Source organism: Gymnogyps californianus, chromosome 2 (assembly GCF_018139145.2).
Source record: "Gymnogyps californianus isolate 813 chromosome 2, ASM1813914v2, whole genome shotgun sequence".
NCBI lineage: Eukaryota > Metazoa > Chordata > Aves > Accipitriformes > Cathartidae > Gymnogyps > Gymnogyps californianus.
In genome coordinates, this window is record NC_059472.1 from 79,868,692 (window position 1) to 79,896,442 (window position 27,751).

Genomic DNA, 27,751 nt, shown 5'->3' on the forward strand with positions numbered 1-27,751 from the left:
TCTGATAAGTAAGGATGGGGAGAAAAAGAATGTTGTCAAATTATTAAAGCAGAGCCTAGCAAGGTATCATAAAAAGGAGAGCTAGAAGGGCTGTAGAGAAATAGTCTTGTCACTCATGTCCCATTCTTGATAGATATTCTACGTGTCCTTAAGGTTCAAATGATAGTTTTTACGGTCTCCTTAGGCAATCTATTACAGTGCTTACCCGTCCTTAATGGTAAACTGTATTGCTCTAATTTTTCAGCAAATGGCTTGTCAAAAGTAGTCTGAACACAGAACCTCACTCTGAAAGACATAACCACGTTTTACATTAACAACAATATATTTCCTAAGATCAGTATTTCCATGTTTATTTCAAATTAGTGCAATATTCAAGTGTCAGGCTTGCAGTAACGCATTTAAATTGTGAATGCAATAATTAGAAAGAGTTTTCAGATATCTTAGTATCATGCCAGAAGTGCACTAAGGTAGAGAATACACTATTAAGTACAGTCTTCATTGGCTTACATATCAGTAAATGTTGGTATGTAAAGTATCTGCTGTTTTTTCTGTTGTCATCATTCTGCTTTTTTGTGGTTTTGTTTTTTCTATTTCCTGGTATTAGTGAAATAGAAGAAATAACGAAAGACTTGAGCTAAATAAGAGAGAATCTAAGTGACACCTGGCAGCCCCAGGTAAGGCTTTCAGCCTACAAGACCCTTTATTAGGGCACTAGAGAGAAAAATGTCTATATCCTTATTGTCATAGCTTCTCTGCAGTAACTTTGATGAGATTAAAATAAAATCTGATACCTTAATTTCATAAACATGCCAGTGTTATGAGTTTGGCAATGCTGAATATTACTGTGTTACTGCTCTCATGGAGGTGGTATCTCAGGAGGGTACTTGGCAAGCAGAAGAGGGAGAGCATCTGTGGAGGGGGTGTTTTAAAAGCCTTGTTGGAGTTGGTGCCTTCACAGACATATCTATCTGGGAATGATACGATCCATAATACTATTGTAAAAGATACGGATGTACTGTAAAAATGAAAATTACACCCAACCTGATTGCTTGGACATTTGCTGGAAATTTGCCTTTCAGCAACAGAAACTTATCTGCTGCAAAACTGTGAAACCGGTTAGTTCCCTGTAGAGGATCAACAGGACTAATCTGTTTTCTTGATGTGCCTCATTGCGGAGAACCAGCACAAAGCCCCCACAAATGTTATATTAATGGAAATACAAAAAAGTTGTACAATCTTTTACTTTATCTCATTTTCTTGCTTTTGTACCAACTTCTTCTCTCAGTTTTGTTTTTTTTTTTTTTAAACCGTTTCACTAAGCACTGGACTTTCATACAGTGAGTACAGACAGGCTCAAACTTAATCTTGTATCAGGTTGCTCTGAATGATCAGATCACAAGTCTGATATTTTAATCCAATAAACTGCCAATCTGCACAATATAATTAACTAATCACATTAATTAATATGAATTGTACCAACTGTTCCAACCACAATTTATTTCCTATAATGAACATTTTCTTCAAATCTTCCTTTTTTGGTAGTGGTCTCAAACTAATTTATTGACCAAGTCTAATAGGATACAGAGTTCATCACCTTTTAGGTCTCTACATCTCACAGCCAAAAGATCAAGACATTGCAAGTACAAGGCAAAACAGGAGTATTGAAAATACTAACCTCAATATTTCCCGGATCACTTTCTCTTACTTCTAAAACATAGTCTCTGACCCGAACACTCTTACATGTGGTGGTACACATGAAGTCAGCGACATCAACTACTGATGTCAAACTAGCGCAGGAAATTAGGCTTGGTACATTGTAATAGTTATCACAACAAGCATTATCTGTCCACTCCACTTCTTGACAACTTACTGTATTTCACAAAACTCTTATTTCTAAGCAAAGATTTCAGAAGTGCCTAAATGCTGTGCTAAGCATGTAAATCAGTAGTCTGATTTTCAGAAGTGCTGAGTTCCAGCTATTACCTAGTGTCGTGGTTTAACCCCAGTCAGACACACGTTAGCACAGGGACCATCATCCATCAGCTAGCAACCCAACACCTAGAAAGTCACCAACGATTTTTGTGGTAGATAAGTAGATTGTTGGAGAAGATGAATGGTATGGGGGATAATCCCTAAATGACTTAGCTAGGCTATAGACTGAAACTGACATGGGAAAAAAAAAAACACTTTAATAAAGCGGCCAAGCATTCAAACCACATTGTTCATTCTCAGTTGTGGTCTGACAAAGGCTGCTTCAGTTTCTTTTCTTCTAAGATTATCCAAATGAACTCCTTCAGGATTTTGAATGTAAAAATACCATCTCTTCAACTTTTTCTAACAAAATCTTTCTGGTTTTGGTTTGTTGTTTTTTTTTGGGAGGTTTTGGGGGTTTTTAAAGGTATTTTTTTGAATTTATACCTTTTAGAATTAGCAAAGAACTAAAATAATGCAAAGACTTCAAAGAAAACATTATGGTATAACAAACACTTGTACATTTTCCCACCATTTTGATCTAATTGAATGTTTCCTTCCAGCTCATTTCATTCTCGTGCTGGCTTAGTAGCATTATAACCAAAGATGCATGATTATTCAACAAGGAAGCTGGCCTCCCAGTAAAGAATGCTGATTTTTTTTCCTCTCTACTACCTTGAAACCTACAACATGTTTTAACCAGGATATTCTGTTTTACCACAAGCCCAATAACGTATGATAAGCTTTATACAAGATCTGGAAATATATCAGATACTACCACGCTTAGCACTGACAAAACATTCCTCATCAATGTAGCCAGCTTTGAGTTACCCCAAAACATCATTGTATGCATGGCCCACCTTTCATTTTAGTTTTCCTACTCAAGACCCAACGTCAATTTTGTACCTGTTCAGGCATTTTTAAATAGAACTGCCATCAAATAAGACACAGTATAGACATGAATCAAGTGACACAAATGAATGTCAGCAGGTCCATTGCAATATTTTCCTTCTGCTCACCCCGGACTGAGGCATTCTAAGGGATAATGATGTTCAGTATCGGTTCCACTGACATTAGCACTGTCCTTCAAAGTAACAGTGCATCTTTGAAGTGAACCTCCTGCTCTTTTCCACTTCCCAAGCTTTAGTTTGCATCATGAAGTGGTCTCGTGGCACACCAACTGAATTGTTTTCAGAAACTAACCTGGAAGAGGCTCTCCTAGCTTTACTTCAACAACTAATGGCAGGCCAATCCATGGGACCAAACTAAAGTCTGTTAGAAATCCCCTCAAAATGCTTATGATATGGATGCTGTGTTCTCAGAACCGTGTGTTTCCTTCTGCTGAGCCCCAAGAACTGTGCTGCACTCCTGCTAATGGAGCCATAGCTATAAGCTGATGAGGTTTGAATAAAGGGAAAAAAAAAAAAAAAAAAAAAAAAAAAAAGAAAAGAAAAGTCTCCTTTCTCTGATTTCTCATTTGATTTGGTTAATCTACTTCTAAATGATTTTTCACATTTACCAACACTGCTTTCCATGGATTCTGCATAATACTTCTGAGAAAGAGAGAAATTATATATGCTATACTTACATCCTTCCTGCTGTCAACAGTTCCTGTTAAACACAAAGCTCTAGGGTAAAATTTGATGACTGGAAGATAGTATGCTTATTATGGATTTTGGGGGGACTTGTTAACCTCCTTTTCACTAAGAAAAATCCTTTTAAGATGTTGACTGCAAAAGAGAAAGTAAAGTATTGAGGAAAAAATTTTTCTTTTTTGTCACATATTCACAAACTAAAGAAGGACATCACCCTTGAATAGACTCTGCCCTTAAAATGTACTGCTGTTAAACATTTCTGAATTGTTATAGGATCCCAAACTAGTCAGAACTTTGGGATGGATGTACATAGAACTTTTTCAAAGACAACTGAAAGGCTTCTACACAACTCCCATTGTTCCATGCAACTTTTATTAGAGTAGAAAACAGAAACTTAACATTTATTCAGAAAAATGGCAGAAAAACACACACACATCCTTCTCCAGACAGCTAAAGGTTTATATTTATATCCCACTCCTCTTTAGCTCATGTGTATTCACAGCTGCGTCCTTGCTTTGTCACTTGGTCTTAGCCAACTGAAGAACATTTTGAGTTGATGCAAGTCTAGACAGTCACACTTGGCCCTTAGAAAGCTCATTCTATTAGTCTGAGGTTTGGCTGGCTGCTCCCTCATGTTCACTGCAGACTGTGTACGACTCACATATCTTGCTGGTCTGTATACGACTCACGTATCTTGCTGGTCTGTATACAAACTGGAGATTTCCTGCTTTTGTCTGTAATTCCTTTGCCTGCTGTACCCTGAATTCTCTGACACCTTCCCTTCTTGACTAAGTTTAGTTGCTTTTCAGGACTGGAACAATCTCTTCATCTTTCTAAAGTGTTCCACCTGACCTGGTCACTTATAGCAACATAAAATCATTGTGAGATAATGGGAGGGGGCGGGGGGGAAGCAACAAAAAAAACCCACAAAATGCTGTCTTATCACAGCTAAATCTTCAGACTTGTAGGATTTGTGAGGAGCATTTTCAGAAACCTGCCTGCTTCTATTGCCATTTTTTATTTCAGATAAACTTTATTAATTCAGTTGACAGAAGTTCATCCAAGCATGACTTGTTAAGCTTTACACAATCCACAATGAAGATGAGCAACAGCGTGTGACAAAACTTTAAGCTTATTCAGCTTCTGAACTACTGAGCAAACACACATACCAGAATGACATGAATTTTTGAGCTACAGCATTTGCTGTCAAAAGTTCAGTCAAAATCTTCTCTGTCCACTGGTGAAATGCCGATTTTCTTAAAGAATATCACTTTTAAAAATCTGACTACATTTCTTGAATGTAGTGACTATTAATATCATGCTATTGGCTTATGTTTAAAAAGCAAGTACAAAAATTACATTTGGCATTTTCGTAAGTCATGGTAAAATATTTATGCTTTTTATTTCTGCTCTGAAATAATTGTGCATCTGTTTCTTTTTAAAAGTTAACTTTCTAATTTACATTTAATAAAAAGGGTTTTTTTATTTTGTTTTAAATTTAGAAGCTTCCCAGTAGCCCTTGGAGACATCACTGTAACCAAAGCAATGTGAAAAAGTTTAACACATTTAACATGTTTAACTGATAACATGTTGAGTTGATGAAGAAAAACAATGCAGGCAAAACAGTTTTCCAATAATGATGGTGTATAAATTTTACTTGAAAGTTGCATTATTTTCTAAATGTGACTGTTGATCAAACTGTTTACATACAAATAACTGTTCTGCTCTCATAATATAATAGAAGCATATCTTTTTCTTTTGGCTCATATTTTCCTCTAGAGTCCACACTAACCATGTATTTTTCAACCTTGTTTTTTTAATACCTACATTGACAGGCAAAAGCAAACCATACGTTCGTTAGTTCAGAGGAGAGAGGTTTTTTCTGAAATACTTGAAGAATTTGATGTAAAAAAATATATAGAATTCTAATACAACTATTTTCGTAGTATTTATGTGGAAATAATAATAAAAAGCACAGAAAAACTTAGGTGGGAAGGGGAAGTCATGTTTTTAGTATCTCCAAGGATGGAAACTCTACAACCTCTCAGTGCAACCTGTTCCAGTGTTTATCGTGGTTTAACCCCAGTCAGCAACTAAGCACCACGCAGCCGCTTCCCCCTTCCCCCTCCCAGTGGGGTGAGGAGGAGGAAAGAGGGGGGAGAAAAAAAAAAAAAGTAAAACTCGTGGGTTGAGATAAGAACAGTTTAATAACTAAAGTAAAATATAATACTAACAATAGTAATAATGAAATATAATAATAATAGTAATGAAAAGGAATATAACAAAAAAGGAAGGGGGGGAAGGAAAAAAACCAGTGATGCACAATGCAATTGCTCACCACCCGCTGACTGATGCCCAGTTAGTTCCTGAGCCACGATCCGCGCCACCCGGCCAACTCCACCCTGTTTATATACTGGGCATGACGTTCCATGGTATGGAATACCCCTTTGGCTAGTTGGGGTCAGCTGCCCCGGCTCTGCTCCCTCCCAGCTTCTTGCACACCTGCTTGCTGGCAGAGCATGGGAAACTGAAAAGTCCTTGGCTTAAGATAAGCGCTACTTAGCAACAACTAAAACATCAGCGTGTTATCAACATCATTCTCACACTAAATCCAAAACACAGCACTGTACCAGCTACTAAAAAGAAAGTTAACTCTGTCCCAGCTGAAACCAGGACAGTGTTTAACCAAACTCATGGTGAAAAATGTTTTCCCTACATCTGGTCAGAATTTTCCATGTTCCAGCTTGTGTCTGTCACCTCTCACTCTACCACAATGCACCTCTGAGAACAGTTTCACCCTGTCTTCTCTACATCCTCCCATTACCTGGTTGTAGACAGAAGAAAGACCCCTCCTGATCCTTCTCTTCTTATGGCTAAACCCCCTTGTTCCCTCAGTCTCTTATACACCATGTGGTCTCCAGCCTCCAACCTTCTTGGCAGCCCTGCACTGAACTTGCTCCAGCATGCTAATGTCTTTCTCGTACTGGGGAGCCCAAAACTGGATACCGTACTCAAGATGTAGCCTCTTGAGTTTCAAATAGAAGGGAGGAATCACTTGCCTTGATCTGCTGGCTACACTTTTGCTACTGCAGCCCAGGATGCAGTTGGCCTTCTTTGCTGCAAGGACACACTGCTGACTCATGTTCAGTTCGTTGTTGAAGAGGTCCTGCAGGTCTTTTTCTGCAAAGCTGTTTTCTATCTAGACAGCCCCTGGCTGTGTTGTCACATGGGTTTATTCCATCCTAGATGCAGGAATTTGCATTTGCTTTTGTTTATAAATTTCAACTTCATAAGGTTCCACTCAGTGCATTTCTCCAGCCTGTGCAGGTCCAGGCTCTGGCAGCCTCACCTCTAATGGACTACTGGATTTGTCAACTCCTAATATTAAATAGCTACAAAGACTATTATATATACTTCTACAATAAGTAGCCTAAATTAGATCTAACACCCACAGCTGTACAGGAAAACTTTGTAACTGCAATTTTATTTACTTGACCAACACAGTGGAAATTGTCTACCTATGTCACAGTGCATTTCATCTATCTCTTCAATGTTCTTGAAATGAAGGATTTTACGGGTTTATCAGTTAGACTGGCTGGACGTTTTTTCAGGGAATTTGCAAAATGGTAACCTCCTAACTAAAACATCAGTTTCCCCAGTAATAAAGTGTGAATAGCATATGCATCTCCAAGAGAGAGAACAACATGGAAGAAAGCATATACAAAGCAGGTAAACTTTCCATGCAATTCAGTAAATTAGATTATAATTTTGCTACTTGTAAAATACAGAAACTTTAGCATGTTGCTTAGGGCACTCATGCACAAACACCAGTCTTTTCAGGAGACTTTCAAAAGCAAATGGCAAATCACTTCTACTAACTTCAGCGGAGGGTTGAAATTCAGTTGAGAAAAATTCTATTGCCTGACCAATTTGCAAACTATATGTTCAAAGAAAAAGAATAGGCTATGCTTGAGCTACATTCCTGAGTTCAAACAGTAAGGCTCCATCAAAAAAGTAAGTAAACAAGCATAAGCTGCTCACATAAAACAGTGATAAAGAACGTGAAACAGGAACTTATTTTAAAGTTTTAAGGATTTACTAACAAGTAAGTACAGTTCTTCAATGAAGTCCAAAGGGTACCTGTTTGTGTGAAGACACAGATTCCATATATGTTACATGTATATGCATGCAATCTATTTTCTTGCTTGTTCAGTCCTTCCATTCTGTGGCACTATTTTGTCTGAATTCTTTCAAAAGAAAACATGAAAACATGTAGCTGAGTCTTCAAAGTGCCTCAGAGATTTTGTTTTCATCTCTGGAAGGAAAAAAAACCACTCTCACTTTCATCAGCTTCTGTTTTGAGGAATTACATGATGTGGTCATGGGAAATTCAGGAATTTGAAATACATTAATATGTGCTTAAAATTATCAGAGACTGAAGACCTCAAAGATATGCAGACATCTAATTGCCCTCCCTACAAAAGGGAGTGACAGACTGAGGGATCTGGCCCAGAAGGAATAAGCACCTCAGCCAGAGGGATGGAGCAGTATAGAATACGACTTGGCTCCTTATGCAATGCCTGATGAAATTTTAATACTCAGCAGGCTGAGTAAGGAACTGCTCAGAGTTTGCCAACAGGGAAACACTGTGGCATGGAAGAGTTCCTTAAGTTTTGTTCTACTTCATGGTCTAAGCATTTTATTCAGCTTTATCAGAAGCCATTGATTCCCCCCTTGATTCACAGCCAAGAACCTGTTCCTGAAGACAAGGCACTCAAGTCCTTTTGGTACAATTCCTAGTGAATATAGTCCCCTAACCCTCTAAAAAATGAATACCGATCAAGTATATGACAAAGAAAATTTACTTTAGGTATTTTGATGTGGCCCAGCTGTGAGATAGGTAGGCACAGAAATGATGAACACTGTTAAAGCTGTGGTGTTTCCTCGCATGTCCAAAATCAATTCTTCAAGGTTAGCGAATGGTCCTGTGGAAGAACTGAGCGTTTGTGTCCCTTCAGTTGAGCAAGACTTGTCGCAATCAGAGCTTTGGATAGAGCAGTCAGTTCTGGCTAATCCAATGTATTCTGAACAAACTGGCACATCTACAGGCAAACTACAGTACAGAGATATCACTTTGTATCACAGAAACTACAAATGCCAGATTCCTTCCTGGCTATTTAGACCTGCCTCTCACTAGGCTTGATCCATCTGAGCTATGGAGCTATACAAGTGTAAGATACAGTGATTTCCGTTATGGATCTAGGCTGCATAATTCTGTGCAGAGTTGTGTTGCGTTGTGCAAATTCACCTCATGTTACTTTCTGGATCCCAATTTCAGTGACAAGAAAAGGTTATATAGGAAGTCCTTAAGGACTGAAAACTGAGCCACATGGAGCTTAATGGTACAGCTGGACACACAACTCCTTATGGGCCAAGCATCAAATATGCAAGATGAGTACAGAAAGCAAAACTGAAGCCAGAAATAACAGCCCTTTAGCATGTTCCTAAAAACCTGGTTTCAAGGGCACAGTCTTAAGACATACAGGAAGACTTCATGAAACTACTATCCCAAGGAGGTAAAGCCGAGATCAATTTTCCTGATATCGCCACAATGAAGGGCACTATAAGTACCTGTTATGTGTATCTGCAGTTGTTTTAAGACGTTAGACCAAGATATGGCAGAAAACACTACTGTAAGCTGTTTTAGCCTCACTAAAATTGCAAATATGAATAGCTACTCCATGTACTAGTTTTAGATACTTGGGTACTAACAGACATAGGTAACAAATATTAACAAGAAAAATTCCTTTTAGATATTTTGAGTGAATTATTTTAAAGCTGAAAAAAAAAAATCTAATTTCCCAATATTAAAATATGCTGATTACAATCAGTCCAGTTTGATTATTCCTTGAAAAAGGAAAAGCATCTGAATAATAAACCTAGGTGTCATCAGACAACGGTGACGTCACTGAAGGATGTATATTCACTTCTACTGGAGTCTTACAGATAGAATTTCACTTTGAATAATGACAGTATTTAAAATAAATGCAATTGATTTAAAGATGGTTTTAAAAAGCCCTTTACCAATAAAAGCTTTGTAATAACAGCTGTGTTCTGATTTTAGTTTGTGTTCTGACAGAAAAGCATGCTTAAAACAATTAATTAATTATTCAGTAACTGAATAAAACAAAGATGGCAAAATCTTCAAATTACCCTGTATCAGTAAGAAACTTATTTTTAAAGCATTTACTATTTGCCACAAAATTAATCGCCTTGTTTTAAAGCAGTTATGTCTAAAAAACTTAGCTTCACAGGGGGTCATATCTATGAAAAAAACCCTATTTTTAAAGTAAGCCTCTTCTGCCCCCACAGACTCCAAAAGACTTTAAAAAGTTAGATACCTTTTTTCTTAACACATATTATTCCACTACATAATTATTTATCTTCCAAGTCTTTGTCTCACTATAGTATGTCAAAGGAACTTTCTCAAATCTGGATGAGCACTGGAAAGTCAGCACAGCAATCGGACTGATATTTGACTTCACTTAATATTTGTGTTAGTTCTACTCCCTCCCATATTTGTGTTAATTCTACTCCCTTCCATAATGATTTAGTATTTTTAAAACTAACAGAAAATTAAAGCTCATTTAATATGTATGGGAGAAACAATGATGCAACACAAACACAATATTAGATTATTATCGATTTCCTTTTTAAATCACTTGCCAAGTCTAAGAACAGCTATCTAATTGTAAGCTTTCGATGTTATCTTCTGGACAACAGTATTTCAAGTATTTCTTAAAATGTTTTTAGTTGAAACACTAGAAATTTTAAACTCTCATATGTAAAACATTTCTGGGGCAAACTACCGATGCCAAAAATTTACATGAAATCTTCTCAGTTATTCTAGGCACTAGTTTAATCCACAGAGAGATTAGCAGTCAAAATATGAAACTTCTCAAATAACTGGACTCTCTTAAGAAACAGCTGAGTGACCTTGATACCACTGATGACTCAAAAGTACAGCTTTACCAATAGGAAAGAAGTTCACCAAGAAAACATTTCCTTCCAAACAAGAAATTTCCCAACCTCCATATCACTGGCTGGAATAATCCTAAAATAATAGTATTATTCAAACATAGCTCAGTATTATTCAAACTTAGTTCAGATCGCTTTTTTGAAATGCAGTCATACCATACTTTAAATTTAAAGTGCTGGGGCAGTGCACTTAAGGTGCAAATATAGTACCATACTGCATTACCAAATATTACCTACTCTGTGCTTAAATAATTCTAAATAATATAGTTTCTCTAATGTTAACATAAGTCTAGTTGGTAGAGAAGATTATATAGAATAAAGTAAGATTTTATCTTAGGGAGTTAATTCTCACTTGATTTATTAAGAATGTTTATATTTAAGTCAACTTCATGTACAGCTTCTGCTGAATTAGTGAAAGATTCTTCTGACTTCTGCCATTTTAATTGAACTGTTACATTCGGTATTTTTGTTGCATCTTTGGCATTCTACTGAATAATTATTTCCTACTTATCATGGAAAACAATCATTTGATTGAAGCGTAGTCTGAATTGCTTAAACTGAGGAAGAGTTTCTTCTAGTAGTGATGGAATTTTTTTGTAGTTTTTCCTACTAGTATCACACAAAACTTGGCACTAAAATTGGCATATCATACTTAAGTATTCAAATGTTATCACACTTAATATTTCCACTGATAAAAACAGAAGATATATCTATAAAACATATTTTTTTCTTGATCCTTGAAACTCAGGTACTATCATCTTTCGTTTATTAGGTTCACCTGAGAAAACAAACTAGTATCAAGAAGCTCAAAACTACAAAATGTTTACTCGCACCAAACTGACCAAGAGATCAGCTTCCTTTTGTTACAATCTCTTAAAAAATCCCGCCATCATCCAAACAATGTACCAGAACAATTTCTTTAATTGAAGAAAGCCAATGTTTAAAAAAAAAAAAAAAAAAAAAAAAAAGTGACTCATATCTTATCATTACATTTTGATGTCAGGTCAGCAGCTTTAAGTAATTATCTCTAAAGCTTTTACTACCTTGAATGATGAAATTATGACAAAACAGGTTCACAAAACTTATCAATACATCTCTGCAAATATGAAGCTAAAAAGCTCTCGCTGAAAGTTACAGCTGTATTGGTAGTGGAAACAGGAGTTTTGCTGTTAATTCAGTCAGACTACAGCAGATCAATGAATTCCAAATGTGACTACTATTTTCTTACTGGACAAACCAGATACCAAATTGCATGAAATTAAGCCTCTTCTTGAAAATTTTTTTTTAAAAAGCAGATCAAAATGCAAATTTTCAAACTCTACTAAAATCTCATGCTCCCTGGTGTATAATTTTACAAGAAGATGACCAACGTTGTTCTCAGTGGTAATTTGTAACAGCGACAAAATTCATTACATTACAAAGAAATTAACAACTTGTACATTACCTAATGCTGCTCATGCTTCCAGTTTCTGATCCAAGCTTACATCTCTCCAGCTGGCTAGCTACAATCTGACGTTCAGCCTCAAGTTCTCGAGTCAGTCTCTCAAACTGCAGTTCCTGAAAAAATAAATTAAACCATTTGTTTTGACTTCTCTTGAGATTAACAAGGAACTTCAGTACATAAAATTATAATTTGTGCAAGAACTGTTAGTATAATATCTTATAGGAAAGCTTTTTTTTTTTTCCTTTTTAAACACATTCGCAGTACCAATTTTTGTGGTAACACCTACTCATTCCTTCGTTCACTCTAATGATACATGTTGTAGAATGAGCTGGTTTATCAGGAATGGAATTTCCAAATACATTAAACAATTTAGGCCTACCTCAAAATCATTCATAGTTCATGTAGACCTCTTAGTAGCATGCAAATGTGTTCTTAAGAGGCTGATCGAAGTATGATCACAAATGAGACCAATTTGTGTTACTTAAAAAAAGATGCAAAGTTCTGCAGATGATCATGCGGTGACAAAAGCTTTTGTACTCAAAAAGACAACCATCACAGTACACACTAGTGAAATAAAGTAAATTAAAGGTGTGTTGCTATGGACTGAACACAGTTTAATTTCTGCATTTAATGATGCACAGAAGGGAAACTCAAGTAGTTTTGGACAAAAGCTGTGCTAAAAATCCTACCACTAATTGAATGTATTTCCTTTTATTCTGTCAAGGAAGCCAACCCAGTCCCACCAGATAAGATTTATCCACAGAGCTTATAAATGTACTTGTAAAGAGTTTTTGTTTTTATACACAAGAGATTATTTTTTTAATTAAAAGAAAAAAAAAGAAGCAAACCCAATACAAGTAAAATTCCCACTATTCCTTAAAGAGCTACATTTCCCACATATGGTGGCAGTAGTTTTATCAAATACAAAAGTTGAAACACTTTTAGGGAATTTGCCAAATGTTGCTGTCCTTTCATTTTGGTCACAGTTACATTAAGCCCTTTTCACAGGTAAATAGAAACAGCTCTCTTGCCCTTTTCTTTGGGTTTGTTGAAGGCTGAAAGAGAAATATTTTGAGAATCCACTTGTTAAACTATTCCTGTGTCCACACAAATGCACCCATTATCTCTTTCTCCCTCTTTTCTTTCAAAAAAAGACCTCCCCGTAATGCAGAGGTATGGCAGAGAGTCCCTTGAATAACTCCCCAGCAATGTCTTGCCTAGCAGAAAAACAGCACTGGAAATTACTTGGGTCATGACTTACGTCCAACAAGTACCACTGAAGAACTCAGTATTTGAGAGAAAGGAAGAAATGGTAGGAGTAGAGAGAAGGACTCAAAAGTCTTCATCCTATCTACTACCTAAAACCTCTGACCAAGAAGCCAAGGGTAAATGGAGGCATTAAACCTTTCAAATCTCTGAAACGATGCAAACCATAACTGAAATAGAAGGAGGAAACGGCTGGTGGTTGTTCTACCCAATTCAGCTGGATCAGTCCTCTTTGTTTCTCTTGTTATTGGCATGGAATAACTTCTGTCCTGCACTATGAGTAAGGGGGGAAGTCCACACAGGTTATGTACAGCACAAAATAGCCAGTGTATACTTAAATGGCCACTGACTATTTGACAAAGCCTACTTAATTCTGTATTTGTTATTCCAAGCAAGACTATCCAGAGCACAAGAATACCATCGAGTCAGATTGATGTAAAGAGCAGAACATCACTGCTCACTGAATGTTATTAGTGCATTAGTAATCATAGTTAATAATATTCTCTGCACGTTTTTGTAGTACTCAGAAATGTCTTTTTCATTGTTGTTTGTAGATAGGACTATTAAAAATCACCTAATAATAACCACTTAATTCAGATATGCCTACTTCACAGAGAGTATTTGTCTCTCACCTAGTAGAATCAATTGTCTGAAAAGACGAAGAGACTGTTGATAAACTTTCCAAGAGTTATTATTCAAAACCTGGCCTTGTTTGCATAAAATAATACCCCTACTGCAGAAAGGATTGTAACAGAAATATTACTAAAGTTTTGAAGAACGTAAAATCAAAGTGGTATAGTATTTGCTTTGCTAGCATGCTTATATCAAAGCATGTAAGCACTGAGAAATTTTGATAGTGTAAACAAACAAAACCAAACAGAGCGTTAAGTTTACTTTCGAAATAAAAGCAAAAGCTTTAACAGCTATTCTGTTCCACTGCATTTTTTAAGTTACTTGATTCTATCATGACAATGATATCAATACACATTTTGACGCTTAGCATACGTTTTCGTCCAGCCAGCTTCACTTCCCGCCATCCCAGGTGAGGCAGGTCAGACATGTTCTTTGCCGTGGCCTAGCAGAAGGCACTTTTTTTACCTGCCTAGTGAGAAGATGCAGCTGTCCTTATAACGTTACTAAGAGAACATAAGAATCAAGGACTCGGGAGCTAATGCTCCCAACTGTCCATGCTGTCATTTGCCTTTTCCTAGACAGACAAGTGTAGATCATTGTGTCCTTTTACTCTAGTAGGTGTGCAAACAACCTCTCTCCAGCTCCCTTTTGTCCATGCTATCTCAAGTCAACTAAATATAGAAATGCCCCCAAACCTATTTTATTGAAATACTTTAAAAGTAAATACTATTTTGCCTTTTTCTTTTCTTCTGCTATCTGGATTGTATATCTTCTCATATATTTTCTATGCTTCGTATTCCTTCAGTTAACCACTGACTACTTTCCAGACACTTCTGCATTTTCCCAACTAACACCCTTATGTCATGATTACTTTGTCTACAGAACATTTTTTGCTCATGATTCTAGTCTCCAAAATATACTTTTCTTCTCTTGACTGTGTCATTTAGCTTTCTTCCCTACTTACTCCTTCCTGTTCTCTTCTGTGTTCCATCTTTCTTTCATTTCCTAGCATACTTCGTGACTCATCCTCCACTAATCTCTTTCAGTCCTACGATACAAATTGCTACTCTAGCAAATGCCCTAAAATGATCAGTTTAAGCAGCCTCTCTCTCTCTCTCAATAATTGGTCCCTTATTGAGGGAACTCTGCTCTTCCTAAGATGTAGAAATTAAATAATGTGGGCAGTGAAACCAGAAAACATTAAATCCTGCCCTGCAGAGATGACTGGAAAAGGACAGTTGTGTGTATGTTCCTCCTCAAGTAGGAAGCAGAGATGTGCTGGATCACTTAAGAAAAAAATAATCTTGGGCTTCTAATACATGAAAATGGCTACAACAGGTGAACAGTAACTTCATTACTAGCTTGACTTAATTGCTGCTATTTTTCACTTAATTGCCTTCTGTCAGGTGCCATCAGAAGTTAGGGATGGAAGGAAGGAGATGAAAGGTGGGGGGGTGGGTTATGTGAAAGGGCAGAGCCAAACAATTATTACCTCAGAATTATCCTCTACATTAAATTTAACAAACTGTGTTAGGTATTCCCTCATGTGATGACAAAGGTGCAGGTCCACAGGGTTGCCTTTGGAATGAACGAAGAAAAGAAGAATTCAAGTAAGAGTTGGGAGAGTCTGCTATCCCTCTGTATCAAGAATCCCTGGCAGAAAACAAATTAATAAGCTTCCTTCTCTTTGTTTGGGAAGCAGTGAGAGTGACTAGTATTTGAATAAATCCATATGTTTAGATTTCAAGCAGCTGTCACAGTGCAAGACAGAAACTAGAAATAGTATTTGCTTACATTTTATAAAAATAACTACTGAACCTGACTCCATCATTTGTCTTATTTGTTCTGTTTACAATCATTTTCACCACTTCATGCCATGCTGTGTTATCTTCACAACCTTCTATTATTTATCGGAATCCAGCTAATCGGAACATCAAAATTAAAAACAAATTCCTACCCACTGATTATGCAAATCTGTTGTCAAGACAATTGCAGAATGAAGAACTGCAGAAACTACATTGCAACATCAACATTAATTTAAGTAATGCCATGTCAAGTGCAGCTTCACAGACTGTGATACAAAGGGCAATGATGCGAAAGCAAGTGCACATGCAAAGGCACTGCAAAGTGAAATGCCCAGTCTGGCAGTCCTTCGCACGTAGCACCATAAAGGGTGTGGGAGTGGGAAGCCAACAGAAAGATTAGAAATAATGATGAGAGTAATCCAGAGAAATCACTCAAGAGAGCAGCTTGGAAAGGAAGGAACTTTATGATAACTTTGCCAAATTGTTTTGAAGTGATATAAGGAGTATCTATCTGCTAGGGCCTGAAGCAATTTATGTTTAAAAGTGGTATTTGTCCACTACCATGAGGTTTTTGTAAAAAATATTCATTATTCCATAGACGGCAATTGGACATATTTGCCTTTTCAGTATGAGATTTATGTTTTATCTACCCTCTGCAGCCACCAAAACTTCAAGCATTAAATAAGACCTGAGTCAGGTCATACGTTTCACAGTGGTCCAGAAACTGAATAAGCTTGATAGAAATCTTCACAGCCTTCAGACAGGTTATGAACTCCTGAGCTCAGGGCACACTAAAGTAAGAGGGTATTTGATTATTTTTATGCTTTGTATCTGCTGGGTGGTCTGTATTGACCCTTTCGAATGTTGGGGGGGTGGTGGTAGGGGGTGTTAAACAGGTCAAAAGAAATTCGGCTGATATTCAGAGCTGATCTCACTTCACTCTGTCCTTTACAATCTTAAAGTAATCCTTCAATCCTTTCACAGCAAGATGTGTATTGACGCTGAGCAAAAGACACAGCAAAATCAGCAGAGATAGTAAAAAGCAGCTGATACAAAAAAAGAATATATCTAAATTTAGGCTGAACAGCCTTGCGGATTTATTGAATTCCCAAGAATCTTAAGGTCATAACATTAAAAGAGGAAAAGCATTTAGCTTTTGACTGTAAATATGCTATACAAAAACAAATTGGTGCACTGATGATCATTTGAATCTTCAAATACAGACAAATAACAGCACTGAGGTAAGGCTGGGAATCCCTGGTGAGATGAATAGAGAAAGCCTGATTACAGCTACACAAACAAATAAATCATCTCCTGGATTGAAGTTTTTCACAGGAGTATCTTAGAAAACACAGAAATTACTAAAGTACATAGGTTGTAGAAATGTACAACATTGGCTTTATCTTGTTGTAACCTATTAAACAAGAAAAAGTGTACCTCAATTAATGTCACAAGTAGTATGTGCATATTGCTATGCACATCCTATGGCATCATGCATAATTCCATATACTGCACATCTATAAACTCCAAGTAAGTGGAGTGGTGTTGGCAACAAACTATTCTTAACCTATCGTACTGGACACACATGAGCAGCTAAAATTGGGGCATATACTTCCCGAGGAAAACAGCAAAATCTAGGGAAGTTTAACTTGGCAGAAATCTAGGGACAGCATCAGACACAAACCAGACCTGACAGCCCATCCTGTAACTAGAAGGAAAACAGAATGTCTTGATGCTTTCAAACAGGATAAAAACATCACTAGCAATGCCCCTATCCCTCTGACACTGAATGTTGTTCAGAAGCTTCAAAACTGGGCTTTAGAACGTACCATTTGATTCTTCCAGCTTCTCTACTTTCTCCATTGTTGGACTGTGTTTTCACTTGTACTGTTCTTATCCTTTTTCACTGGATTGTTTCATTCTTCCCTTTCACTGAATAACATGGAGGCGAGGGAAGAAGCTCACAACAAGGTAATAATCAGATGAGCAGAGAGGTGGCAAATTCAGAAACTCAGTGGTGGACATGTTGTTGCAGGATCTTAATGGAGGCCAAAATTAAATTAAGATTAAAAAAAAAAAAAGACTTGTTAATAGCTATGACTGCATCTATATGCAACCGCAAGTTTGCAGGTAACATCAACCTGAAGGAAGCAATTCATACGTTGGAGGGCAGGACTACCATTCAGAGGAACCTTGACAAGTTGGAGAAACAGGCCAGCGATAGTGTCATGAAGTTCAAGAAAGAAAAATGAAAAGTCCTGCATGGAAGATGGAAACCCATGTAACAGTACAGCATCTCCAAAGAACGGACCTGGGGGTCTGGTGGACAAGTTGTGACTCAGCAGTGCATTCCTGTGGTGATGATGGCCAACCACTTATTTCACTGCACTAGCAAGAAAGCCACTGGCAGAACAAGGAAGTAATTATTCCTTTTTATTTGGTACTCCTGAAGCTGCATCTTGAGTACAGTGCCTGGTTTTGGGCCACCAGGACAAGAGACATGACAAGATTTTGAAGCAAGGCCACCAGAGGGCCACAAAGATAGTTAGAAGATTGAAGGACACATTGTACAAGAAGCTGAAGGAATTTGGTTTGTTTAGCATGGAGAAGAGAAGGTCTAGGGAGGATCTAATTGCAGACTTTTACTTCTTAATGGGGGATTATAGTTAAGACATCACCAGGCTCTTGTCAGAGATATACAGCAAACAGACAAAGGCAAGAGTCACAACTTGCAATGAGGTAAATTCTGACTGGATATAAGGAAAAAAACCCACAAACAAACAAAAAAATCCCAAACTCAAAAACCAAACAACACAGCAAGGGTAGTTAAACACCGGAACAGGTTTCCCAGGTAGGTTGTAGAATCTCCATTCTTGGAGATTTTGAAAGTCAACTGCACATCTGATCTAACCTTGAAGCTAGACCTGCTTGCAGTAGACCTCCAGAGGTCTCTTTCAACCTAGTTTTTCCAAGATCCTAGAACTGATGAGTTCTGGAAATTTTTCCAAGGCTTTATGCCAATCTATATTATGGATTAGAGATCAGTGGCTGTCAAACTCTCTGATCATCATCATGCTTAAAGACACATTTGACTTGATGTAAGAGCTAGTATTTTATCAGCCTGAACCTGTATTTCTCTGGCTTATTCCCTCACCTCATCTGGGGGTTTTAGCAATCCCATGTTTCTTTACAAGAGATTAGTATGGCATCTGGGCTATTATGCATATGGATTATTTATGGGGTAAAGAACTAGTTTGGCTGATTATGGTGTTTAAAAATAATCTGTTCCTTCTTTTTCATGTAAGATCACCTCAAAGAAGTCCCTTTCATGCCTTTAACAACTTTTATAGAAATCAGACCCTATTTTATTTTCTGTTTTTAGGACCCTGATACAAATGAGGTCACAATTGCATTCAGTTGCATGTTTCAGCTCTCCAGGCACACTGCCCTGTTCCTCTGTGAGTTACAGGCAAGCCTTGCTCTCTGAAGGCACACTGCCCAATTGCCTGGACTTCTGTTCCTAGGGAAATTGTATTATTTCTCCTCCAGCACAATCACCAAAGTTATTCAAATCATCTCCATTTTTCTGTTACAAATTGCCTAGTCCTTTTCTATCCCATTTTTTCTTCTCCCTGTTTTGTATTCAGCTTTAGTCTTTTAGCTCATTCCTTTCTTCTCCTTCTCACTAGTTTTTGCATCCCCTGCCAACACTCCCAATGGTTTATCACCCACCATGACTGCTGTGCTATTCCACTTCCTCCCATGCAAACTACTTCAGTCCCCAAAGTAATAAAGTGTAAGTAAAAGCTTTGGAGTGTTAGGACAGGATTAGAACTACTAAGAGCTTTCTAATCTCATACTTTCGCTTCTCCACCCTCTGCAGCAGCAATTTAAGGAGGATGTAAGATAAACTGACTTTCTAACTCACTAGCTTTGACTTGCTTTAGGGCTTACTGTTATTAATTATAAAGCTCAATGTGGGAGCAAAACAAAACCTCAGAGATGGTGGATCTTCTCCAAGGACAGTGAGAGGAACAGAGCTGGAGTTCAGTAACAGACCCTGACTCTTCAGTGTTACACTGGCCCGAGCTTGTAATTCTCATCTACTTCTCAGTTGTCCAGGCACAAAGATTTAAAATGTCTAAGTGGAAAAGGGTAATTCCATTTACAGTAGCAGTTTTTGAAGCCTGACTTTGCATGTTCAACAGATCTAATATATCAGACAGAACTGTGGACTGATGCCTTTTACCTTGATTTTCCAATACACATCTGTAGGGTAATTTTGTTCTGAAAAGAGCAACATACTCCTGTTGCAGCTGGAAGATGCTTTATTATAATGTAAAAAATATTTGTATGATTTAAAGACATGTGAAAAGCTAAGGAAGTGAAACAACATTGTTTCAAAAAGTGAAACTTCTAAAAATGTTCTAGACATTGAAGCACTAAGAAAACCTTTTTTGATTCTGACAACATACTCAGCTTCTAGTCTACCTTTCTTCTCTGATCTGATCTGTGGTCTGACGGGCATTATGCCAAGATGCTAGCAATAGCTACAGAGGTGTCAGTATACACACCAACATATGTGGATACCAACAACACACAACACTTTGTGCAGTCTATCTGCATGTTTAGAGATCTAAAGTCTTCTCCAGCATTTTATTCATGGGGTTCTCCGGTTCCCTATTTATACATCTCTAAACTAGTTCTCCCTTCCAGAGTTTTGAAGATACACGTCATCCTAGGCATTGCGTACAGATGGAGAGCCAGCATTATAAATCATTAGCTTTACACTTGTCCAGAATGGTCTAAGAGATTAGAGACATCTAATCCCTCCCTCTTCTGCTTCCATTGGAGAAATTATTCTGGTGAGCAATTTTCTCTTTTGATTTTCCTTGCCTTGTAAGAGAGACTGATTTCTCAATCCATACATAGACTGTCAATGCAGCATATCCAAGAACAGACTCCATAATTTGCAATTATCCTTGAATCTCTGAATTAATTAGGATACTACATCTGAATATTGCCATGAGTAGCTATTAAAGAGCTAGTCATTAGCATGTTAGTAAGGGATTCAAAAGTTATCTGACAAAGCAAGATGGACTTACTTTTTTTAGGGCAACCTACCGCATGCAAATTAATACCTATAGGATTTTGTTTTTTCTTGTCTTACAACTAAGAACATAGAAGCTTGATTTTCTGCATACTTGCAAGACTCAGTTTGCAACACTAACTGAATGTGGATGGACTTCCACATAAATAGAGGATTACAATGAAACTGTAAGGAAATTCAGCACAAATACGAGGATGTTCGTAAACAAAAAATTCTGGTATTCTAGCAGACAGTACTTTGATTAGTCAAATACTTCACTTACTTCTACTACTATTAAGTATTAAGGAAAAAAAACAGGCTTTCAAACAGCATGGGCTAAAAAATTTGAACTCAAGGACTGCAAACCCTCGAGATTTGCACATTTTCTCTCACAGATGATTCTGTGGCAGTAGCAGTTAACTTTAATAGCCCAAACTATGCTTTTGAATCTTTCCTCTTTTATTACATCTTTTATTACAAAGAAGAGAACTACTAAAATAATCAGGCAATTCATTCCTTTTCTGGCTACCCTGCAGAAATACCACAGATTCAGGAAATTCCCAACAGAATCATATTGTTCCTTATGAAAGGGAAAAGCAATTAGTAATGAAAATGTTAGTTTTAAGAAGTATCATTATGATCTTATTCTCCTAATTTCTGGTATGAATAGCTCATCTTTTGAACGAAGTAAAAAGGTTTTCATAATGAAATTACAGTCTAAAAGTTACCTGTTTGAAAACAAATAGGTAAGGAACATGCAGTTCAGGATAACATTTGTAGTATGGGCAAAGATAGGGAAAGAGCTTAGAATCAAATTAAAGAAACAATCTCACTGAATAAAAAGAACTTGTATGGGTTGACACATGGATTGACACAGTATGGAGTTGGCAGTACTGCCTGTCCGTCAAGACAGAGACATATTTTGAAAGAAGGGTACAAAATGCGATAGTTCTCAGAGTCTTCAATTACCCCTGTAGCTTGTACAGTCCAAAAAAAATGCAACAGAAAGCCATGGCACACAGACTGAATTTTGGATACTATCATAGACGGCTGCTTAGGATGCCCACAAGAAAAGACGTAATTCTTGACTTGGTCTCAGGTAATGCACAAAAGATGGTTTGACATCTTGCAGCTGAGAAGCCACTCTTTAAGTTATCATTGTGTGCTCAGATCTAACATCCCTACAGAAGACAGAAAATCTGCCAGTTATGAGCCACATAAAAAGAGAAAATATGTAACAAAAAAATCAAAAACTTTGTTTAAAGCTAAGAGTTAAGTCCTCATAGGCAGTATGGAAACTACTTGATGCCCCGATATTGGAAGCACAGAGCCAATGCAATGTGTCAAGAAAAGCTTAATATGTAACAAAAGAAGTTAGCACGGTTAAAGAGGAGGGCAAAGGAAGTTGTTAGAAACAAAAAAGCTCTTTTTGAAAGCTGAAATCATCTTCAAATGAAGAAAATAAAGGACCATAAGTGCTGACAGGTTAAATATAAAAACACAAGACAGCACAATATGGTTCTAAGGGACAAATAGCCAAAGACATCAAAGCAAACAACAAATGTTTCTTCAAATGCATCAGGAGCAAGAAGCTGCCTGTAGTCTGTAGAGCCACTGGGTGATCAGGATATAGAAGGGTTCATTGAAGAAAAACTAAACGAATCCTTCAGAAAGTTTTTTGGTATTTCATGGGAAACTCCCATGCTAAGAACTCACTGAGGGAGTCTTATCAGAGGATCTGCCTGAAATTGAAGTGACGGTAGAATAGGTCGTGAAACAAACTGACAAAACAAACAGTAATAAATGGGAAGATCAGAACTCAAGAGTTCTGAAGGAGCTTAAAACAGATGTCGTACCTGAGAACTGAAAGACATGGAATGCAATGCCAGTTTCCAGGGAGATCTGTAAGACTACAGAGCAGCAAGCCAGACAGTCATACCGGGCAAATTATTGGAGTGTGTAACATGGAACAGAATTAGTGGACACTGACATAAACATGAACTACTTATCCACAATGTTTCTATATGGATAAGTACTTTCTTAAATAGGAGGTCAAGACTAGAAATAAGTGGTAAATTCTCACAGTTGAAGGTGTCCACCAGTGAAGTTCTGGTTCTGTGTTCCACACTGTTCAACACATATATAAATCACTTGAAACAAGGAGTGAACAACAGGGTGACCAAGTTTGGTAACAATACAAAATTATGCAGGTCAGTAAGGCTGAAGGGCAACAATAGAGAATTTTAGAAGGATGTTTTCACAGCCTGAAAAAGCAGGACACAAAGTGGGAGATGAAATTCTCTGTAGATAAGCAGAAGGTGATCGTCATGGAGCAAAACCAATCCTAACTTCACATGGCCTTCAACTACCTGGAGATGCTTCCATGAGTTGCATACTTTCTCCCAAAAACATAAGGCTGACTGGTCTGTAGTTTCCTGGATCTACCTTTCTGCTGTTTTTGTAGATGGCTGTAATATTTGTTCTTTTCCAGATACAGGAGATTGCCCCTTACTTCTGTGATCCTTCAAAGATGTTAAGGAGTAGTTTTGTGATGATACCGGCCAACTCTCTCAGCACCCTCAGTTGCACCTATCAGGTCACACAGGAGTTGTACCTGTCCAATTTGTACAGATGGTCCCTCACTTGACCCTCCTCTACTATCAGGGGTTTGCCATTTGTTTCGTTGTTGCTTCTTGACGTAGAGTTTTGGGGGCTGACATTACCTGTGAAGACAGGCTGAGTGCCTCAGCCTTTCCTGTGCCATTTTTGACGAACTTGCTGGCCCTATTCAGCAGCAGGCCTACATCTTTCTTGTACTTCTGCTTCCTGCTAACATACCTGCACAAACTTCTATGTTATTCTTGTTATCTCTTGCTAGTTTGAGATCCAGCTGAGCTTTTGCCTTCCTAATTGCACGTCTGCACACTGAAGCAGTATTTCTATATTCCTCTTTGGGAGTTTGCCCCCTTTTGCACTTCTCTAGTGCTCCTTTTTTCATTTGAGCCCTTTTAGTAGCTCAATGTTTTTCTGATTTCTTTTTATGCCTGCTCCTTTTCCTGCTTAGGGGCACAGACTGCTCTTGTACTTCAAGAAGCAGCTGTATTGGGAAATCTCCCAAAATTACTGAGCTGCTTTGCTCTCCAAGACAGACTCCCGTTAGATTCCTCCTAACAGTTTCCTGAGTGAGTTGAAATCTGCTCTTCTGAAGTGCAGATCTTTATTTTATCACCTGTCCTCCTCAAGCCCCTTGGCCTCTACACTCCTACAGTCGCTGCAGCCAGCGCTGCTGTTGACATTCGTATCTTCAAACATGTCTTCATTAGTAAGCATTCAGTCTAGAAGAGCACTGTTCCTGTTGGCCCATCCACAGACTGCACTAGGAAGCTGTCCTCAACGCACCATGGAAATCTCCCAGATTGTTTATGCACCACTGTGTTGCTTTCCCAGTAAATATCAGGAGGGCTGAATTCCCTTTTAAGAACCAGGGCCTGCAGGCCTGAGGCCTCTTGGAGGTGAATAAAGAAGGCTTCATCCACCTCTTCTTCCTGATCCAGGTCTGCAGCAGACACCATGAGGTCTCTCTCTGTGGCTCTGATTTTGACCCAGAAGCACTCTACAGACCACAGCTGACCTTTGTTTATTAAAACTGTTTTTTTTACACAGAGCACAACCTTTTCTTCTCTATTACCTATCTTCTACGCTTTCTATCTTTCTTTATGGTCTTAACTGTCCGTTGCAGGACTCCAGACACATGAGCTCTCCCACTGATTTACTGTAATCCCAATGACATTGTAACTTTGTGACTGTACAAGGAACTCCATTTCTCCTGTTTTCTTCCCCAGAGTGTGAGGGTTGGTGCACAGGCACTTGAGATGATGCGCCATCTGCTCCTTGTCTCTGAGGGGAGTGTGGTAGCCTCCCCTACAGCTCTGCTCCATGCATGCTTTCACCTTGTCCCCTCCAGCCTTGTCTCCACTCTGCCTTAACCCTCATTTAAAGTCCACTTCATTATTCCCCAGTCTATTGGCAAAGGCATCCTCACACTTCTTTGAAAAGTGGATCTCTTCGCTCAGTAGATCATAGTCCCTTAATCATGGAAGTAGAAAGACTGTCAGTGACACCAGCTACACAGCTAGGTGTTGACCTAAACGATACGCCTGCTTCTGCCTGCACCCTTCCCTGGCAAGACTGAGGAGAAAACAGCCTGAGCACCTGTCTCCTTTACTTTAACCCCAAAGACTCTGCAGTCCTGGTTAATTTTTTCCAGATCACACTTTGCTGTATCATTGGTGCCCAGATGGAAGAGTAGCAAGTCCTTGGACTTGATGAGTCTTGGCTGTCTATCTCTGCAGGATTTTGGCTGTATTTTGACCCCAGGCCAGCAGCAAACTTCACACGACTTTGTGTCAGGTCAGCAGATGCGTACCCTCAGTTTATCACAGAAGGGAGTCTCCTGCTGTTAATACTCAGTACTTCATTTCCCTCACAAGTTAGACTTGTCGAGCTGTTGGCTTGGTTGTCTCTTCCAGGGTAATGTGTTCATCCTTCCAGTCTATTCCCAGGACTCCATATCTGTTCTTCAGCTGAATTTTTCCAGATGAGGGGAGAGCTACTGCCTTGGTGCCACAGGTCACAAGCTTCCAGGGTGCCTTGTTCTGTGCATTGCTATTCCTTCTCTGTTTAAGCTTGCTTCTGGTCTTCTCTTCTCTGCACACCGAGGCCTTGTCCCTTGCCCCTGCAGCATCACTGCTTGACATCCTATTAGGTTCCTGCTCACTCCCCCTGTTGCAGCATAATCTGCCGAGCTCTGCCTGCAGGTCCTATGCCTGCCAGCTTTGTGGTCCAGCAGGCAACAAGTCCCACAGGTGAGGTCCCCACCCTGCTCAGCCCAGCAAGGAGTACCAGGCCCTCCCCACTGTCCCTCACCCGAATGGCCACATCCCCCCACAGGAGCTCTGGCTAGTCAATGCCTCTGTCATCCTAGGAACAGCCCCATGGGCTGCCACAGGAGTGTCATGTCACTACCATTTGATCATCAGCTTTCCTACCAAGACACAAGCACCAATGGTCTTGCACCACTGAATAAATTCATGGTGTGCTAGCATAAAATTGTGTCAGTTCTGCTCTTCCTATGTCTGAAATGATGTGGCAGAACTGAAAAGATAGAAAAAGGGGCTACAAGGATAACTAAAGGTATGAAATGGATTCTGTACAAGGAACAATGAAGTTAGGAATCTTCAGTCTGGAAGAGAGACAGCTTAGGGAGGACATGGCAGAGGTCTATAAAATCCCACATGGCATACTCACTAGCTCTTCCAAAACAAGAAGTAGAACATATCAAAGAAAGCAAATAAGAGCTAGACTTGAACACAGATGAAAGAAGATGGTTCTTTATGTAACAGGTATGCTTTTGATGGTTACTAAGCACATCATAACTTCACTGGGTTGTGGAAATCTGAAAACAGGTGGCTTTTGAATATTAGGAGACAGTATCATGTATTCTTGCCCTGTTCTTACTCTTCCTTCAGCATATACTTACAGTCATTGGTGGAGACAAGTTGTCCGACCAACAATAGCCATTCTCATTAGTGAAACATACATTTATTGCCACAAAACAGAAACCAGAAAACATAATGAATCAGTTTTTTTAATATAAAAATGGATTTTCATCCATAAAACATCCGGATTGGGAATCTGGGCCATTCTTCCAATAAAACACAAAACAGTTTTGCTATTGAGTCCTCAAATAAGCAAACAAAAAGACTCCCAGATTTGCACTACTCGTTCTAAGTAAAACAGTGAGTGGAACAAAAGAATTAAATATACTGGACTGAATTTGTGGTTATGGCTCTGGCAGATGAAACACACAATCAGCACTTGATGCACTCCAGAATTACCATGCCTCACTAAAATAATGGTGCTGCTTCCACAATTACAGGACAGATTTCAGTTCAAAGACTACTCAGTTGCCACCGAAACACTGTTCAGGAAACTGTCAGTAGATTAAAATGGACAGAAGCATCTCTACAGGGATGTTCCTTACAAAAGGGATATCAGAGTTACTGCTATGATACAATTATAAAATAAGAGAGCTGTAGGAATCATTGTTACTTTCTTTGAATCAGGGGAAAGAAAAAAGAAAAGAAAGAAAGAGAGATTAAAAATAATGAATGAATCAACTTGTTCCATAACTGCTATCAGGATATTTCATTGACATTACTGTGGTAGTCATCTGAAATTCAAGCCTTTTTTACAGCAAAACACAGCAATCAAAACTGTATCTATCCCCATGGGATGAACACAGGAACATTCTAGCAGTGTTGATAACCCCAACGATTTTGTCCAAGACCTGGCACGTACAATGCACATCACTAAAGCCACTGACCCCAAGTGCAGAACGAGCAGGCAGGAGTTGCAACTCCCTGTTGTGGTTTAACCCCAGCCGGCAACTAAGCACCACACAGCTGCTCACTCACTCCCCCCTAGTGGGATGGGGGAGAGAATCAGAAGAGTAAAAGTGAGAAAACTCATGGGTTGAGATAAAGACAGTTTAACAGGTAAAGCAAAAGCCACGCACGCAAGCAAAGCAAAACAAGGAATTCATTCACTACTTCCCATTGGCAGGCAGGTGTTCAGCCATCTCCAGGAAAGCAGGGCTCCATCATGCATAACCCTTACTTGGGAAGACAAATGCCATCACTCCAAATGTCCCCCTCTTCCTTCTTCTTCCCCCAGCTTTATATGCTGAGCATGACGTCCTATGGCATGGACTATCCCTTTGGTCAGTTGGGGTCAGCTGTCCCAGCTGTGTCCCCTCCCAACTTCTTGTGCACCCCCAGCCTCCTCGCTGGTGGGGTGGTGTGAGAAGCAGAAAAGGCCTTGACTCTGTGTAAGCACTGCTCAGCAATAA

General features: G+C 38.6%; 1 protein-coding gene across 2 annotated transcripts in view; it reads right to left on the reverse strand.

Annotated features, from left to right (window-relative positions):
• CTNND2 (catenin delta 2) overlaps positions 1 to 27,751 on the reverse strand; it is a 700,253-nt gene that overhangs the window by 419,559 nt on the left and 252,943 nt on the right. For both annotated transcript variants that reach the window (XM_050891195.1, XM_050891194.1), the window contains exon 3: positions 12,049 to 12,161. In XM_050891195.1, the coding sequence (XP_050747152.1) occupies positions 12,049 to 12,161 (113 nt within the window). The remainder of the gene's footprint in view (positions 1 to 12,048; positions 12,162 to 27,751) is intronic.